At 41.6% G+C, this 19,219-nt stretch overlaps 1 protein-coding gene across 10 annotated transcripts in view; it reads right to left on the reverse strand.

Moving 5' to 3' along the window:
• The window catches only part of dnmt3ab (DNA (cytosine-5-)-methyltransferase 3 alpha b), a 608,585-nt gene that overhangs the window by 530,488 nt on the left and 58,878 nt on the right, over positions 1–19,219 (reverse strand). For all 10 annotated transcript variants that reach the window (XM_060854172.1, XM_060854193.1, XM_060854182.1 and 7 more), the window contains exon 3: positions 9,180–9,257. In XM_060854172.1, coding sequence (XP_060710155.1) covers positions 9,180–9,257 — 78 coding nt within the window. The remainder of the gene's footprint in view (positions 1–9,179; positions 9,258–19,219) is intronic.

Below are 19,219 nucleotides of genomic sequence, written 5' to 3' on the forward strand. Positions count from 1 at the left end.
CCAGATTAGTGAGGTTTGAATCCTGGAATGGATCAGCTATGATCACCTACTCCCACTGTCCTTTAAGCACTGAATCATACAGCACAGACAGACCCTTTGGTCCAACTCATCCGCACCAATCTGACCTAGCTCCATTTGTCATCATTTGACCCATATCTTTCTAAACCCTTCCTATTCATATACCCATTCAGATGTCTTTTAAATGTTATAATTGTAGCAGTCCCCATCACTTCCTCTGACAGCTCTTTCTTTACATTCACTACCCTCTGTTTGAAGAAGTTGCCCCTTAGGTTCTTTTTAAATCTTTTCCCTCTCATCTTAAACCCATGCCCTCCAGTTTCAGACTCCCTTACCCTCCCAAATTCATTCACTCTAACCATGTTTCCCATGATTTTATAAACTTCTATAAGGTCACTCCTCACTATCTGACGCCCACTTAACCTCTCCCTATAGCTCAAATTCTCCAACCCCAGCAACATCCTTGTAAATCTTTCTGTATTCGCTCAAGTTTAACAACAGCGTTCCTATTGCAGACAGACCAGAACTGTATGCAGTATTCTAAAAGTAGCCTCCCCGATGTCCTGTACAGCCACAATAAGACATCCCAACTCCTATACTTAATGGTCCTATGCTCAATGGGTTTGCATGCTAGGGTGGGCTGGGGTGGGGATCAAATTGGTGTACAACATAGGAAGCCAGGAAGGAAATGGTCAAAAGGACCATCATCAAACAACATCTGATACAAAATCTGATATCAATATCTAATATCAATATCATCAGAAGATAGTTCAGATAACTGACCAAAATGCTGGTCAAAAGAGTAGGTTTTAACAATATCTCAAAGGAGTACAGAGCAACAGAGCACTGCATAGGTTTGAGGTGGGAATGCCAAAACTTAGGACCTCAGGAGCTGAAGGCACAGTTAGTGATAGGGGAATGATTAAAAATGAAAGTGTGCAAGAGGCCACAACTGTAAGAGTGGAAAGATCTCAGAGCATTCTTGGTCTTGAAGGAACTGTGGAGATAGTGATGGGCAGGGCCATGGAGGGAGTTGATGGCAAGGATGGGAACCTCAAAATCAGGGCATCACTGGCCCAGAAACCGATGTGGATTAGTGACTGCAGGGGAATGGGATGTAGGACGTTTCACTGCAAAAAAAAAATAGACTTATGGATGAGCTCAGGTTTCTGTGCTTGGGCTGGAGTAGGGGTCAGATTGGTGTACAACAGAGGAAGCTGGGAGGGAGATTACTGGAATTCCTTGGAGCAAGGATGTGAATGTGGGTTTCAGCAGCAGACAAACTGACACCATGATCTAACCAATGAAGATATGCATACCAAACACCATACTGTCTACCTGCAACTCCACTTTCAAGGAGCTACGCATCCCGCCAGTCTCTTTGTTCAGCAACACTCCCTAGGGCCTCACCATTAACTGTGCAAGTCCGACTCTGATTTGCCTTTCCAAAATGCATTACTTCACATTTCTCTAAATTAAACTCCATCTGCCACTCCTTGGTCCATTAGCCCATCTGATCAATATCCCAGTGTACTCTGAGATAATCATCTTCGCTGTCCTCGACACCTCCTACGTTGGTGTCATCTACAAACTTACTAAACATACCTCCTATATTCACATCCAAATCATTCATATAAATGACAAAAGGCAGTAGACCCAGCATCGATCCTTTAGGCACACCATTGGTCACAAGCCTCCAGTCTGAAAACCAACCCTCTACCACCATCCTCAGTCTCCTACCTCCAATTTTGTTTGCAACTGGCTAGCTTCCCTGGATCCCATGTGATTTAACCTTACTAATCAGTCTATCAGTCTATGAGAAACATTATCAAATGCTTTTCTGAAATCCATACAAACAATGTCGACTGCTCTGTCTTCATCAATCTTTTTTGTCACCTCTTCAAAAAACTTAATCAAGTTATTGAGACACAATTTCACATACAAAGCCACAATGACTACTCCTAACCAGTCCTGGCCTTTCCAAATGCATGTTCCTGTCAATCAGAATCCCCTCCAATAACTTACCCACCACTAACATCAGGTTCACTGGTCTACAGTTTCCTGACCTTTCATGGCTGATTGTGAACCTCTAAGGATACAGACATCTCTGAACCTTTCCACTTCCTTCACCTTAAGCAGTATCAAAAAATCTTGAAGTCTGCTCTCTCTCTCTCTCTCCCATATTGTCAAATTCTTGTTTCCCAAGTTCCTGTCTCCGAGGTCAGATTCACTTCCTGCAGCCAGAAAGCTGTCTTTCCCGTACTGGATCACTTCAAAATTATTTATATCTCGTGTCATATAAAGATCCCACTCAGCTCTTGCGTGCTGCAGACTTGGACAATCAAATGTTCATCAGCTCTAACTGATACTTTTGTTGCATTATGAAAGATATCTCATCCAAAATCCAAGGACCTTGTTTGCTTTATCCATTGTGAATGGAATCTGCACTGACATTTGTTCTCCCTGTGTCTGCCTTCCTCATCTGATCAGTCAGTGACACACAGGCATACCCTCACCGCCAGTCATCTCATCGAGTCATAGAATCCTACAGCACGGAGACAGGCCTTTTGTCCATGCCGACCAAAATATCCATCCACACTAACCCCATTTCCCTGCAGTTGGCGCATATCCTTCTAAACCTTTCTTATTCATGTATTTGTCCAAATGCCTTTTCAATGTTGTTAATGTACCCACTTCAACCACTTCCACTGGCAGCTTATTCCATCTGTGTACCACCCTCTGTGTAAAAACGCTGCCCCTCAGGTTCCCTTTTATTCTTTCACCTCTAACCTTAACCTGATGCCCTCTCGTCCTCAATTCCCCCACCCTGGGAAAAAGACTGAGTTCATTCACCCTATCCATGCCTCCCATGATTTTATATACCTCTATAAGGCCCCCTTCAGTCTCCTGTGCCCTAACAATGAAAGTCCTAGCTTGTCCAACCTCTCCCTATAACTCAGACCATTGAGTCCAGGCAACATCCTTGTAAATTCCTTCTGCACTCTTTCCCGTTTAATAACATCCTTCCTATAACAAGGTGACCAAAACTGAACACAATACTCCAACTGCGACTGCACCAATGTCCTGTACAACTGCAACGTAACTTCCCAATTTCTATACCCAATGCCCTGACTGATGAAGGCCAGTGTGCCAAAAGCCTTCTTCACTGCCCTGTCTACCTGGGACTTCACTTTCCAAGAACTGTGAAATGAACTCAAGGTCCCTTTCTACCACTATACTCCTTAAAACCCTAACATTAACCATGAAACTTCTACCTTGATTTGATTTTCCAAAATACACTCAATATTGTAAAGAGAATTTTTTTATTCAGTCACGGGATGTGAGTGTTGCTCATTAGGTCAGCATTTATTACCCATCCCTAATTGCCCAGAGAGCAGTTAAGAGTCAACCACATTGCTACGGCCCTGGAGCCACACGTAGGCCAGACTGGGTAAGGATGGCAGTCTCCTCACTAAAGCCGAGTCAGGAAAAGCTTATTTGATGAATTGCTCTTAAACAATCTGCAACTTACCAAATCCAGAATGACATACTGTACTTTTCAAAGCATCAGCACAGTCCCCAAGCCTTAGAAGATGTATGCAATGCATGTGAGAATGCACTACAGGCTGAATCTGGGACTCAGCTGTAAGTACCAAGTGTGAATGCTTGAAGGAATCATGTCCAGTCCCAGAGTGCTTCAGCTGCATCACCTGGAGATCTAACTTCACCAAACTTGTTTCAAAGATTATTCCTTGAACATGTTTGTACAAAATATTCTGTAACCTCTAGCAGCGAGAGGTTTGAAGGGCTTTACTCAATAGATTTGTGCAGGAACAGCCACCTGGGTTTCAACATGGACATGGTCAAAAGAAACAACATCAAACAACATCTCATATCAACATCTGGTATTATCAATATCTGATATCCATCCAGATCAGAAGATAGTTCAGATAACTGACCAAAATGCTGGTCAAAGAAGTAGGTTCTAACAATATCTCAAAGGAGTGCAGAGAGACAGAGCACTGCATGGGTTCGAGGTGGGAATGTCAAAGCTTAGGACCTCAGGAGCTGAAGGCACAGCTAGTGATTGGGGAATGATTAAAAATGAAAGTGTGCAAGAGGCCACAACTGTAAGAGTGGAAAGATCTCAGAGCATTCTTGGTCTTGAAGGAACTGTGGAGATAGTGATGGGCAGGGCCATGGAGGGAGTTGATGGCAAGGATGGGAACCTCAAAATCAGGACATCACTGTCCCGGAAACCGATGTGGATTAGTAACTGCAGGGGAATGGGATGTAGGACGTTTCACTGCAAAAAAAAAGCAGGAATAGACTTATGGATGAGCTCAGGTTTCTGTGCTTGGGCTGGAGTAGGGATCAGATTGGTATACCACAGAGGAAGCTGGGAGGGAGATTACTGGAATTCCTTGGAGCAAGGATGTGAATGAGGGTTTCAGCAGCAGACAAACTGAGACAGGGATGACACCTGGCAGTGTCATGTGAATGAGAGCCTATTCAATCAAGAATCTAGACTTACATTTAGATAGGACTATTGATATATAGTGGCTCCCCGCAGCCCCACCACCATCTGCGGGGGTTACATTCCAGGATCTAGTGCAGACTGATAGAGAAAACGCATTAATTTAAATGGAAATCATACCGTCCCGGCAGCCTCCTGGTCCTTGGTGCTGGGACCCTCCCTATAATATGCTCAGGCCGTGGTAAACTGCGGATAACTGAAACCGCGGAAAATGATTCCGCAGGTACCAGGGTCGCCCTGTACAAAATATCTTAACATAGTTCATAGTGGTATGAATCACATCATTACTGAGAAATTGAAACTATCAACGGGGAATAGATTTTTAAAAGGATACTGAAGGGGCTTAAAAGAAAAGAGAGAGGTTAATGAATTGAAGAGGTTTATCCAAAAATGTGGGCCTTTGATGATTAAAGACACAGCCACTACCAGAGGCTGAAGTCTCAATGACAGAGTATACAGTGAGGGGGGAGGTAGGTGTTTATAGCATTGGAAAAGGTTACAGTTTTAGAAGGGCACGGCCATAAGGAGATTTAAGTATAAGGATGAAAAATTCACATTTGTAATGTTGAGGAACAAGAATTCAATGGTATCAGCATGCTTAGTGGCTAGACTTTATGTGGGATGGAATACAAGTGGCAAAGTTCAGAAACAGCTAAACTTTGAGCAGAATGCAGGGAGAAAATCCAGCCAGGAGAAAATCCAGCCAGGAGAATCTGTGCTTGGTGAGTTTGAAGGTGAAAAAGACAAAGATTCCTGTGGATCAAGTCAGGGGTGAGCTGAGAGAAGTGGAGAAAGTCAGTCTTAATTACAGAGTGGAAGGATGGTTTTCCAATGTTTGGGTAAAAGGAAGTGTAGATTGTGGTGTAAAATGGAGAGATGGACAGTGAGCATTTGCTGGAAGGGCTCTTTGAAGATCTCAACCAATAGAATCCCCATCAAAATCCTGAAGTACAGTGGAAAAGCACTTTTACCTTGTATATAATCTCTCTCGCATGGAAGGAGGAAACTGTGCCAGAGATGGCTGAGTCACTGTGGGCATCTTTAAGAAGGGGCTAAAACTGATTGTGGTGACTACAAAACGGTCTCCCTCTGTCCATTACAAGGAAGGACATTGTAAAAATCCTCTTCACTCATATCCTTCCAGTAGCTGAAGACCTCCTCCTAGAGTCACAATGAAGATTCAGACCACTGAGGCATGGTGGACGTAATCTACACAACAAGACATAACCCAAGACAGCAGAGGCAACAGTAACACCCAGATGTGGTCTTTTCTCACCTCATAAAGACCTTAAACTCTGTCAACTGGGAGGGACTATGGAGCATCCAAAAATTAGTTTGCCTCAGGAACTATCACCACCCCACCTCCACCACACTTCTCTGAAATGTGCAGCTCATTTCACTGGTTAATGGAACTTTCCTCCAGTTCGAGACAGAGATAGACACATTGCTTCTCAGCCAATGGATTCTTTTTCAACCTCCTATCGGGCTGGGCTTGTCCTGAAATGATGAAAGGCAGCATGTAGTGCGATATGGTTAAGGACGCTCACGTCTCAACCGTTCTGAACCTCCAGTTCGAGATAGAGCAGGAGTGTACAAAACCACCCCGTATTGATCCCAGCTGACCCACCTGAAGCAAGGTGTGTGGATCCAGCAGTGGACTGTTCAGTCACCTCAGGACTCACAATACCAGAGTGGGAGAAAATCCCAAGGGACTGGCTAAGACTTGAGTTGGGGTTAGATACAACGTGCAGTTGTCTGTTTATGCAAAAAAAAACAGTTAAAGGAAGTAAATCCTAAAATGATAAAGCTCAAGAATAGAGGAGCTAGGAAATCTTTCGAGATTGTGGCCAGGGTGAGGAAAAAGGGGTCAGTATGAGTAGAAATCCCATAAAGTGTTAAATAAGTCTCTGTGTTTTATATGTGATGCATAAAAACAAAGAAATGATATTGAAGTTCAGTTGGCCACAATGAAGAGCTTTGGACACCCAAATTACTGGCATGGCATTGAAACGATGGAAAAGATTCAAAAGAATACCCTTAAATAATACAAAATGTGAGTGGATAAAGATGAACAAAAATTCACATATTTGAGGCTTTATTTATGACAGCAAAGTGAAGTGCTTTATTGTATATTGACTGCTTGGGACAGACCTAATACAGTGACTGGTATTTTCGTGTGTGTAAGAATGGTTATTTTTCTGAAAGTGCATGTACAGCACCAAGATAAAGCAAAGGTTGAAGGAGGCAACTGGTGAATTGTCAACATAAATCAGAGCTACTTTAAGTTCACTGAATTCCCAACCTGCATTTGTCTTTCCATTTTCTCCCTTGATCAACCTTTCATTCGATGTAGAAAACCATCTCACACTCTCACAAAACATGAAACAAAAATACATTCTTACCCTTTTCCACACTAAAAAATACATTTCTACAACTAAGGGGTGTTTGATTAATTTAGTGCATCAAGATGCATTAGTCTTTTCTGCATTGATGTCCTGCTACAACTAGTACGGCAGGGTACTAAAGCAAGTGACTATTCATCTGACACTTTAATGGGTCATTATCCATTTGCTCAAATGCTTTGTTGACTAAGTATCTGGCAGTTGAATGATTTCTAACACTGTAGCTTGACAGCACAGTTTCTACCAAGAAAGGGTATTTGTTTTTCAAATATCCATTTTAGAGTTTGATCTAATAACCCTGAGCAAACAGTTGAGCCAAATACAAAGTCAATTATTATGACAATCCTGAATAGGTGTCTGATGTTAAGATTTAGTTGGTTTAGCGATTGCATGCATGTTCACCGTTCAAATTTGGAAGGTAATCCTTAATAACTGATGATGGTCGACTTTTACAAAAGGATGGCTATGGCTTCTACCTCATGAGATAACAAATCTGAATAAACATGCAACAGAAACCTACTCTGAGCTCCAAATAGTTTGGTCAAAGTGAGGAGGAAGGAACTGAAACCCCATAAAATCAAAGCTAGAAACATTGAGTAGGCCAAGCAGTATCTGTGTAAAAAAGGAAAGCTGTTTTTTGTTTGAAATGAGTGTGCTGTTTCAGCCAATTTATTTTAGCTTTTCGCTCAAGCATTTTTTAAAAAATCATTTAAGATATTTGTCACAGCAGCAGATCACAGCATGTATGTGCTCACTGGCACAATGTAAAAGCAAAACACAATACAAAGCAAGATGTCCTTTGGGTCATTCTGAAAGTAACGACACAATTACTGACATAACTTGGGGAAGCTATTTAGAAAACATTTTAAATTTATATCACATAAAATAAGTATTTATGCACATACACTGCTTAAAGCCTGTTGCAATACTCAAGAGAACTATTAAATGTGATTGTCAGATTGTAACAAAGAGCAAATTCCACACAAGCAACATCCTGCTTTTAACTATCATGTTTAGGTAATAACATGGAGATGCCAGCCAAATCATCTACTTGGACACAAACATTAAAGAAGTGCCTAGCTGTTTCTGAGTGAGTGAATAATTCGAACTTGGCAAAAAGAAACACATTTCGTTAACTTTCATAATTTATGCAACATTTTCATAAATATTCAGTCCAGAGGAAGGTTGTCTCAACATAAGAATGGATAATAATAACACAAGCCAGGTACTTCTAGCTGCTATTGTGATATTAACTATACACTGGGCAGATGTAAGTTTAGCCAAGTGACTAAATAATTACAATCTTAACCTGTGATGCCTTCCAAAAGTAGCATTTTCAATCCTACTTATAAGTAAGTGAAGTACAACATTAAATGTCTCTCTTGATATAAGGAACTGTCAGTAAAATGCAGTTATAACACAAAATTATGCAAATAAATGGGGAATTGAATTGAAAATCTTTGGAATTGTCTGTACTCAGCAGAAACACCTTCCTTCCCTGTACAATAATCTCAAATGAGAAGTATGTATATTGCATCAGTCTAGTTTCTAACGGAATAGTTCCATAACCTATACTTCTGCACTAGTTAGTGTTAAACTGCAGTCATGTCTCCACCAAAGTGACTTGCTGGCTAATGCAATGGATAACAGGTTTCCTGTGTGCCCATGTGGAACAAAGGTGTAAATGTAAGTTATTTTCTAAATGGTTTTGCTCCATGAAGGATAATGAGGAAATATGCTCACATCGGTCAAGGCTTTCTTTAGGTTTAGATTCAAACATATTATTGGACATTACATTGGCCCTTTGACAACAGAATGAACAGTGCTGATGCTTAAACGAGATTCAAAAAATAGAGTGGAGCTAATGGGAAACACTGAAAGGAATGCGAGACACAAACCTAGTGACATCTTAAAAATGAATGTAATTCTGGGAAAGAAAAGTTTTCAAGGGCCATATGGATCATTCTTTTTAGGTGCCTTGATGCTTGACGCAGTCACTCAACCAGCAATTATGTTACGAAGAAAGAGTAAATGTAAAACAGTCACTGGAAAAAAGACCGTAAAAATTAAAAATTGGGATCAGTTGAGGGGAACAAAGAGCAGCCAATCAGTTCATGTTCTTATCAGAATGTTGACATTGCATTAATGCATCCCTACCAGCAACCAGAGGACTCAGTGTATTTGAAAAGCATGGGACATTGAACAACAGGATCTGTGCTTACCATAGTTTGCTTGCGTTTTCTCCCTGGCCTGCCTCGTCTTTTCTCCTTGTTTCTATTTTTCTCTGGCTGCTCATCATTCTGTATCATAAAAACAAGGTACAGACAACCATATGATTTTTTTTAAATAAATGATGATGTACAGATTATTAGAATGATCAGCAGGGCAAAAGCCTTATATTTGCCATTTTCATTATGTATGGTCATGGACAGTTTATTTATCTTCAATTAACATTTTCTTCTCTGTAATTCATTAAAGGCTTTGGCAACTTGTTAATGCTGACAGAATTTCTTCCACAATATGAACTTCTTTCCATTAAGGTGGTGGTTTTCTGAACATTCATCTCTAAAATGATACCGTAAATAGACAACGAGGATATATCTCCAACACCAAGTATATGGTATGTTCCTCAGATAAAGGACAATGTCGGAGTGAATCTTAAAGGCCAAACAGACAGCAAGAAGGAATAAAGAACTGGAAATGCTAAAGACAAGAGGAAAAGATATCTGTTTTGTTACAAATCTTTGAAGATAGAGAGTGAAGTGGGAATGCAAAGTGGTTTTGAAGACACCTCCGAAGAAAAGTGGCAGCAAGATAGTAAAGAGGAGAATTAAGAAAAAAGCATCAGACCAGAGGTTAAGGATAAGAAGATGTAAGTAGTCATCTGTGACCAGAAAATATTGAATATCAAGCAAAAGTGCTGGGAAACATTGATTTAGTACAACTAGTTTTGTGGGTGTATGCAACACATTTGACAATGTGTTGATGACGGAGGACAGATTAAAAAGAATACAGTGAAGTACAGATAATCCCGGTGATCCAGAGCAAAGCTGTGTTGATACTACGGGATGGTTAGAAGCCAGATTACAGATTCAAAAAAGGGTTGTGGGAAGACATACTGGATTTTGAGGCCATCTGTTAATGAGATGAATATTTGTAAATATTTGTAAATAATGATAATGTAGGAAGTAATGTAGGAAGAGCAAAGTACTCTTATGAAGCAGAGTCACATATTCGGCAAAATATGGCAGAAGCAATGAGCTTAACTTTAACAGTGCAATAAGGTGAAAGTGTTCTAACCAGTCCATATCTAATTGTAAAAGGGGTGAGGAAAGGAGTATGTGAACCAACCAACTCGCAGGAAGTAAGTCAGTTATTTCAGTCATATAACAGGGCAGCTTGCCTTCATTTATAACTTGACCTATCGCCCTCCTCCCTCTCCCCACCCCAACTGTGACAGGGCCCCCACACTCCCATCAATACCCATTGCCCAATAATCTTACTCATTCCCAATATACACTTACCTGCTCTGAAAGGCTTTGGCCCTCTGAAACAGGCCTTCTTGTCAATAGGCCCCCCTGCCTGTCAACCAGGCTGACTGTAGGCTGGAACCTCAGTGACAGAGGAGCCTGTCATTAAATTCTGCACATCATTCAGAAAGCCCAATCCTCCATTTTAGCTGATCTCACAGCCTCTCCGGACTCACCTCCAGACTGTAGCCTGGACCAATGTGCACAATGAGGTCTTACAAAGGTCAGTAACTGTGGATTTGCTGGTGGACTCTTCAGTAAAAATGTTGGCAAGGAAGCCTAGAGAACTTCCAACTGTTGTATTTGAATAGTGATGTGGAATCTTTTATGTCTACCCAGATACACAGATGGGCCCTCACTTCAGTTGAATTATTAAAGGAGAGCTCCAACAACATAATCCCTCAATACATGGCTCTTTACCTTACAGCACATTGACATCAAATTGACAGTACTAGGACTGAGTCAAACTGATCTAATATCCTGATTCTTTTACACATTACATTAAAAAATAATTCGGTTTGAGTTTAATTCAAAAGTCCTTGATTAAATGGGTTAAGTATTGGGTAAATGGAAAAGATGGCTCATTGAAAAGACAACAAGTTTATGTGTTGAAGAGTCATTTCCTCTTCACAAAAATAAACAGATGATTTCCCCAAACCATAACCCAATCAGCTATTGACCAATCAGCTGCTCAATGCATTGTACTTTTTGGACTTGTATACTTTTAAAATAATTTTGAATGTTATATCTTTTTTTTAAAAAAATCTGTAGTTTTAAAAACCATTTCAGAAATAAATATTACAAACTGTGTGAAGAACATACTGTAATTTCTGTGACTCTTTATAGATGTTTCACTTTTTCTCATTAACTGGCATTACCGGAATATATTTGAAATATTATATGCTTTTGAACAGTTGGAAACATTCATCATTGTTTTCTCATTTCCATAATACAGCACTTAGGTAAGCACAATACAATGGGCAATAAGAATCTCTGTGCCTGGTAGTAACTGGGTGGAGAAGCTGTTAAAAAGGAATGGGAGACAGATCTGACTCTGATACAGTTTATTGAAACTTTTAGATGCAGGCGCCAGGAATATAATTGCCTGAAGCCAACTTTGTTCTTTAAATATGCAAATTAGGCTCTAATGATATAACTGGGGCCTGATTCTAATCTCCAGAAATCTATGTGGTGGCTACCTGCCAACACAAGCCTGTCTGGTCACAGAGACAACACCACAAGAGGTCCAAATTAGTTTTACATTTGTATAGCAGCCACAGGAAGCAGGAGTGTTTCTCTAGGTGGAGTGTCCTGTGTGGCCCTCCCACTGCCCAGCTGTGATTCCACCCCAACCACTTACCTCAGTGCCAAGTATAATCTCTTCCGGTTCCCAACAGCAGCTCATTTTAATAGCCGAGCCGTGGCTTTGTCTCAGGAAGTTGGCTACAGGCACACCAATGCGAGCCCACCATTTAAAATAGCCTGAATTTGCCTGCTGGTGCTCCCCGGGAGGTGCCAATCGCTCATTAGGGCCGAGTTCTCACCTGAGAGTTAAAAGCGACCCCATTATCTTTCACAAGAAAGCAGAACATAAAGCCATCCCTCTGTAGTATGTTGGTCTGCTGGTCAGGAAATCCAGCAGGACAAACAAACCCTGATCGCTTGGTGCAGAACCAATTGTTGCAGTACGTTTCATCAAAGTGAACAGTTTTAGATTATTATCATCACCAGGAGTTATTTTGCACATTGTAATTAATTAAGTTTAGTTTGAGGTGTTGATTAAGCTTCGTGAAAATTGTCAAAAGTATAATTTTTCAAAGTTAATCAACTGAAAATGGAAATGAAAGGAAGTCAGACATTTCTGGTCAATTTTCTTTGTGCAAACTTACTGCTTATAATCTGAAAGAAAAGATTTGTAATTATTTGGCACCTTTTCAAACCCTACAGACACGTTTCACAAGGAGTTTGTTTTGAAGTGTTGTCATACTGCTGGAGGGTAAGCTGATTCGAGGTTGGATGACATTTAAACACAGTGTGGAGATTCTCCCATTCTGCGGTCTGAGCAACAGTGGGAAAGGTGAGAGAACACAGAGAATGGAACAACCAGATCCTGCACACTTGGACATCTTTTTCTAATTTTTCCCTCAAGACATAAATGATGACTTCAGAATCTTGCCATTGAGCAATGACTGCTTAGAATGATGCATTTGTATCTCATTAAAGACCCAGATCAGCTTATTAATACACCATGCCCAACTGTCTTCTTCCCAAGGATTAAGACAGGCAAATTCCCTACATGGAAATCAGACTGCTACCCCTGACAGCTGCTACATGTCCAATTGCTCGTCCTGCCCATCATGACCTGCTCCTTCACAGTGATATACTTGCATACTCTATGGTCATTAACCGCCTCAATCCTTCATCTACTTACATTGGCATTGGGAAACCACCATCCTCACCACATCATGATGCCCACTCTGACAGCCTTCACAGCACATCTGCTCTTGCACATTTTACTCTGGAGCTCGGGGAACCTCAGATTTGCATGCTTTACATCGAATGCGTAAACACAGGATGCATCTTATCGCTGTTAGTTGCTGTCGCCCACTTTGCATTGTCAGTCTCTATCTGCTACACACACACACTCATTCATTCTCTTCAACACTTATTCATGGGCTGCCAAACCTTTAGTGGTTCTCATACTTTCTTAGTGCAAAGGACCCACAATGCTTAGATAAAGCCTCCCAGCCTGTGTGGCTGGCGATGTTTTCTAGTTCAAAGGCTGAGAGAGGCGGTGAGGAGTGCTGAATGGTCAGTCTCTCAGAGGGTACGTGACCAGGTGCTGTATCATACTTGCAGCACAAACTCACCATATGTGCTTTAAGCTGATGGTCGTGGCTAAAGGTCAAAGTGAACAGTCCTTAGTGGGATGTAGAGGAATGACATTCAGTCAATCAATTTGTCTTGGGGATTGGACAATGAGCGACAGTCCCTACTGTCAGTCAGGCAGTATGTTGGTCTGCCCAGTGCCCTGGGCTCCATGGGCTCATGGTCTGGGGGATCTGACTGTGGTTAGTCCTGCTTCATTCCAGAGGTCACAGGTCAGGGTATTGGGGATGCTGTTGAGACATCAGTCAGGGGGAGGGTGGTCTGTTTCCTCCTACAATGAGACAAAGGGGGAGATTGAGTCAGATGAAAGTGCATGGAAGAGCAGCTAGTGATGAAGAACAGACTGGACAGATGGTGAGGTGTCTCTTTAGAGAGCAGGAGCTGTCAGTAGGATGGAATGATGATATGGGTGAAAGCCACTGAGTCAGTGGTGATGTATGCAGCAGTGAGAGATGTAGTCCATAACACTTGGTGAGATGAGTGGGCAGTGTCAGAGTTAGACAGAGTACTGGCCCTGTCAGTGTGAGCCAGCAGTGAGAGATGATGATGGTCATCGGCCTTACACAGTGCAGGAGATTGCTGCCTGCCTCCCTGCAGCTTGGTGTTCCTTCCCCCCAGAACACAGCCCTGAGCGGGCCTGCTGGCTGTGTCCAGGCCGTTCATATTTGGTGGCAGTGCTTCTGCTGGCAGCCAGGTGGAAAAGAACCCTGCCTGCTCCAGGGTGGAGCTTTTCCTGCCCCTGGGCCACGTGTCCCGTAAGAATGGTCAAGCACCAGGTCCTGGCTGAGAGCATCCGAGCGATGTGTGGCCTGGCCTTTCCAGGGGTGAAAACCAGAAAATGTGAGCAGTGGAGAACATCGTTGCCTCTCTCGCTGTGGGTTTTCCGCTAAGAGATGCCAACGAGTCAGGATGAATGAGGTGATAATTGAATGAGTCAAGTCAATCTAATCCATGGTGGACCTGGTGCTATGATCTCATTGAACAAAACACAATGGGGAATCCTGCTTCTCTTGGTTGAGTGTGAGTTGTGTTGGGTTTGGGGGAATAAAACTTGCTGAGAGGCTGGACAAGTTTTCTCACTGTATCATGTACTGTTCCGATAAGAATGTGTCACTCACTGGACATCCAGAGGAGGTGCCACTCACACAGGCCACTCTGCAGTTTATAGCCAGCAGCTGGCGAGGTAGTGGACCCTCCACCTATGCTGTTTGATGGGGCAGCCGCTGCTGCAAGGTCCAGGTGGTAGTGTGATGTTGCTCAGGTGTAGGTGCCCTGGATGGAGCACTGCAGCACAGCCAGCTCACCTGCTGGTTGTCTGATGGGGTTTATTGCCAACACAACAACACGACCTGCTGCAGAAATGACAGAACTGAAGAAAAACACTGCTTTCCAGTCCACTTGTTTTTACACAGTTCTGGAACAGGTGGGGCTCGAACCCAGGCCTCCTGCTTCACAGCTAGGGACACTGCCACTGCACCTAGACCCTTTGTTCTGAAGAAGGGTCACAATAATTCTGTTTTTCTCCCCACAGATGCTGTCAGACCTGCTGAGTTTCTCCAGCTCTTTCTGTTTTTGCTTCCCAAAGGTTAGTTTGAACAGTGCATTGGATAAGTTTGTAATGAACGGTGAGGTGGCCTATTAACAAGCTGCTTATCAAGCAATAAAGGTCATCAGTGGGAACTCACCACTCCTGCTGACAATCTCCTCACGCTGCCTGAGCAAAGAGCCACATTGTGGTGGAGCGACTCTCTCAACAACCAACTTGCCATTGCCCATTTCATTCAGTTGTTCATTAGATTCCATCCTTTAACTGTCAGTGGGAAATTTCTGCTGACGCTCCCTGAGTGATAACTGACATTCATTGTCCCCAATGCCACAATAGAAATGAATTGTTTAAACTTAATCTAGTTGTTATATTTCACACACATTTCTGGTTTCTGAAACTTGACAACATCGCTTTCATTCATTAAAGACTATATTTTTTGCAAACATGTGACTAGACAATTTTCTTTCAATTTATTTGCTGTGGGATTACTTTGAATCTTAAAAATCTCCAACGTAATTTCCTGTAAATGACAGCAATAGTGCACAGTGCACTATTTCGAATCACAGAAATAGAATGTGGTTCCATGACAAAATGAAAGCTCATGAATCAAACAATTAGAAATAAATCAAATATTTCTGACAGCTTTCTGAAAGGAGATCGTAACCGTGATTAGACGCACTGTCCTGGAGATTCCTTAGGGCAGGCATCTATGGACATCCCATGAAACAGTGCAGACCGGTTGTGTTCGATCCTTGGCACTTCCTGGAGCTTCCTAGTGGTCTCCGAGTGATGGAATCATTGCCGACCCTTACTAAGGCAACAGCCAGGAGCAGATAATGGCATTGTCTCCATAAACTAGTTCTTCACATTTCTTTGTCTCAGACAGCATCTCACCTTATAGCGCTAGCAAACCTGTTGAGTGAGTGTGTCTTTATTTGGTCACATTAGTGAGATCCTGGTGACATTTTTTATTTATATTCATTTTAAATACACCAACAAGTCCAATTGCTCAAATTGGGGGGATCTGACCACCCTCCTGTTTGTGGATGGAAGGACAGCAGGATTTGAAGTAGGTCAAAGGTAGCTGGGTATCACTGAAGCACTGAGCTGTGAAACTGAGGAGCGTTCCCACAAACACCACCAGCTACATGCAGCTGGAGGACACCCTAGGACCCAGTTCTATTGTAACTGTCAGGATAATGGTCTGGAGAGTTTCATTCCCAATAAAAATATCCTACAATTAAAGAAATATTTCAGGTTATGACACCTTCAGATATCAGCATCTTTTTCAGATAACAAAAAGGTAATTATGAATACATTTTATGTAAATTTATCAAACTTACTACACATATCATAAACAGCCAAATTTAATTATGTATGAAAATTAATATGGATCAAATGTTATAGCCAACGAAAACATGAATTTAAGAGATTATGTCAGAGAACGTATAATTAATGCACTTCTGTAAGTTTTCTGCAGGAATGATTAGGTGCTTATTAGTACCATAAATCCCAATTAACTGCAGTACATTCATCATCATTATTACTTCAACATGGTAAATAAATCTTTTAGCTATAGGTTGCTAGTTATGCCCTTTAAAGAAACCCCAGTAACACACGAGTGGAAATTTACATATTCCCCCACCCCCCCACAATTCCAGTAAAAGCAAAATCTGTGTTGAGAAATTTTGAAAATAAACTAGTTCTCCTTCAACACTGAAGACTTAAATGACTTCAGTGCACATCAATACACAAGTTGAGTATAGGTCAGCTCCCAAAATAGCCAAAAGGAGAAGCAGGGAATGTAATTGATGTTGGTGAAGTTTTATGTAAGCTACAGGAAGTGGGAAAAGTATTATCACCTGCATGTTTTGCATCAGCCCCCAGTTACACTATCTCCTCAGGAAAATACCACCTACCCATGACTTAAAACATCATCTCTCTCAACGCACTGCACATAATCTGCAGTATTGAGAAATAGCATATCATAAATTTAGCATTTCAGTGATTTACATATTGCTATATTTAGCGGATTTAATTGAAGTCAAACCCGTTTGGAACCAATTGCTGCATGCATTGTCAGACTTTGTGCAAATAACCTGAGCTGCTGAAGGATCATCTACAATCCAGATTGCAGTGTATTAAAGAACAATATGATATTGTCAAACTACATAACAGCTCTGAGTTTAGTTTAGACCTTCCTCAGAATGGAATGTAAACACCCAGTTAGTTAGCTGCAAGTATTTGCTTTCTGGCATTGTGCTTTCTCTGAGCTGCCTTCTCAGTTGTGAGAAAGTCTGCCTCATGTCCTAGATTTTCCAAACATTTAAAATAATGATTCAAAAATCAGATCGGAACAGCACTGAAATTTTGATATGTATGTTCGGTGGTCAAACGTTAATGAGACGTCCATGTACTAGGATCAAACCAAAGTTTTCTTTGGTCTCACACAGCAATGGATGTCACAGACAGAACAACAAAAGAGGTTCTGTACAGACAGTGTGAGTGTTTAAGTAGCAGGTGATGAAAGGTCATAATGTCTGGATTACTCCCAGAGCCACATACCAACTGGCATGAGGCAAATAATAGAAAAGTGAATGTGCGGCTCAAAGCCTGATGTGGTGAGAAACATTCTGGTTCATGGGGAACTATACGGGTGCCAACACTGACGAAAGTGAAATCTATACCATTGAGATGGTTTACATCTGAGCAGCCCAGGGTAAGGGGTTCAAGTGAGCTCCATAACTGGGGAAATGGAGAGTTTTAAACCAAATAATTGGAGGCAAGGGGTTAAATCTTGGAAGATGATGGCAAAGAAAGTGGAGCCACACGATCAAAGAGAAAAGTATTAGTCTGTAAAAAATAAGCAGACCTTGACAGGAAGGCATGGAGAGTAAATCAATAGGAAAAGGGAGAGGTTACAAAAATCATAAAATGATGCAATTAATTGTTCTTTACTAGATACACAGGTAGCTTTGAAGCAAAACAAATGAATTAGAAATAAATTAATATTAACTATTAAAAAAGACATCGAAGAGACTGTCCTGAAAGATTTAATAAGCTTTGTGTTGAGGATATTGTTTTTCCCTCTTAATTATATAGATAGGGATAGGAAGATAAAAATGGTGTAGGGTTAGCTCTGTTAATTAATGATGGTCTGAGCACAATAGAGAGGGATGACCTCCATTCAAGTGGAGATAATAAATGATAAAGGCGAGAGGTCACCTGTGGGAATGGAGTACAGGCTCCCTTAAAGTAAACATGTGGTAGGATAGAGTAGAAAGGAACAAATTATGAGGGGTTTTACTGTAGATATAGACTGAACAATGAACTGGACATCAATAGCCCAGAGGAGGAATTCATCCAATGATTTTGGGATTGTTTCTTAGAACAACAGGTTCTGGAGTTAACCTGCCAACAGGTGACACCAGAGACCATAAGACCATAAGATACAGGAGCAGAAATTAGGCCACTTGGCCCATCAAGTCTTCTCTGCCATTCAATCATGGCTGATAAGATTTTCAACCTCATTCTCCTGCCTTCTCCCTGTAACCTTTGACCCCTTAACAATGAAGAACCTTTCTATCTCTGTCTTAAATACACTCAATGACCCGGCCTCCACAGCCTGTGGCAGTGAGTTCTACAGACTCCACATTCCCTGGCTGAAGAGGTTTCTCCTTATCTCCATTTACTCTAAGGCTGTGCCCTCAGGTTCTAGTCTCTCCTACCAATTGAAGCATCTTCCCAACATCCACTCTGTCCAGGCCTTTCAACATTCAATTAGATTCCCCCCATCCCTCAAAACATCATTAAGTGTAAACTCAGAGTCCTCAAACGTTCCTCATATGTTAGACTTTTCATTCCTGGGAACTTAGAACATTGAACATACAGCACAGTACAAGCCATTTGGCCCTCAATATTGTGCCGGCCTTTTATCCTACTCTAAGATTAGACTAACCTATATACCCTTCATTGTACTGACTTCCATGTGCCTATTAAAGGGTCATTTAAATGTCCTTAATGTCTCTAATTCTACTACCAACGCTGGCAATGCATTCCACACACCCACCACTCTCTGTGTAAAGAACCTACCTCTGACATCTCCCCGTACCTTCCTCCAATCACCTTAAAATTATGCCCCCTTGTGATAGACATTTCCACGACGGGAAAAACATTCTGGCTATCCACTCATCGTCTTGTACACCTCTATCAAGTCACCTCTCATCCTTCTTCACTCCAATGAGAAAAGCCCCAGCTCCCTCAACCTTTCTTCATAAGTCATGCCCTCCAGTCCAGG

This window comes from Hemiscyllium ocellatum, chromosome 3 (assembly GCF_020745735.1).
Source record: "Hemiscyllium ocellatum isolate sHemOce1 chromosome 3, sHemOce1.pat.X.cur, whole genome shotgun sequence".
NCBI lineage: Eukaryota > Metazoa > Chordata > Chondrichthyes > Orectolobiformes > Hemiscylliidae > Hemiscyllium > Hemiscyllium ocellatum.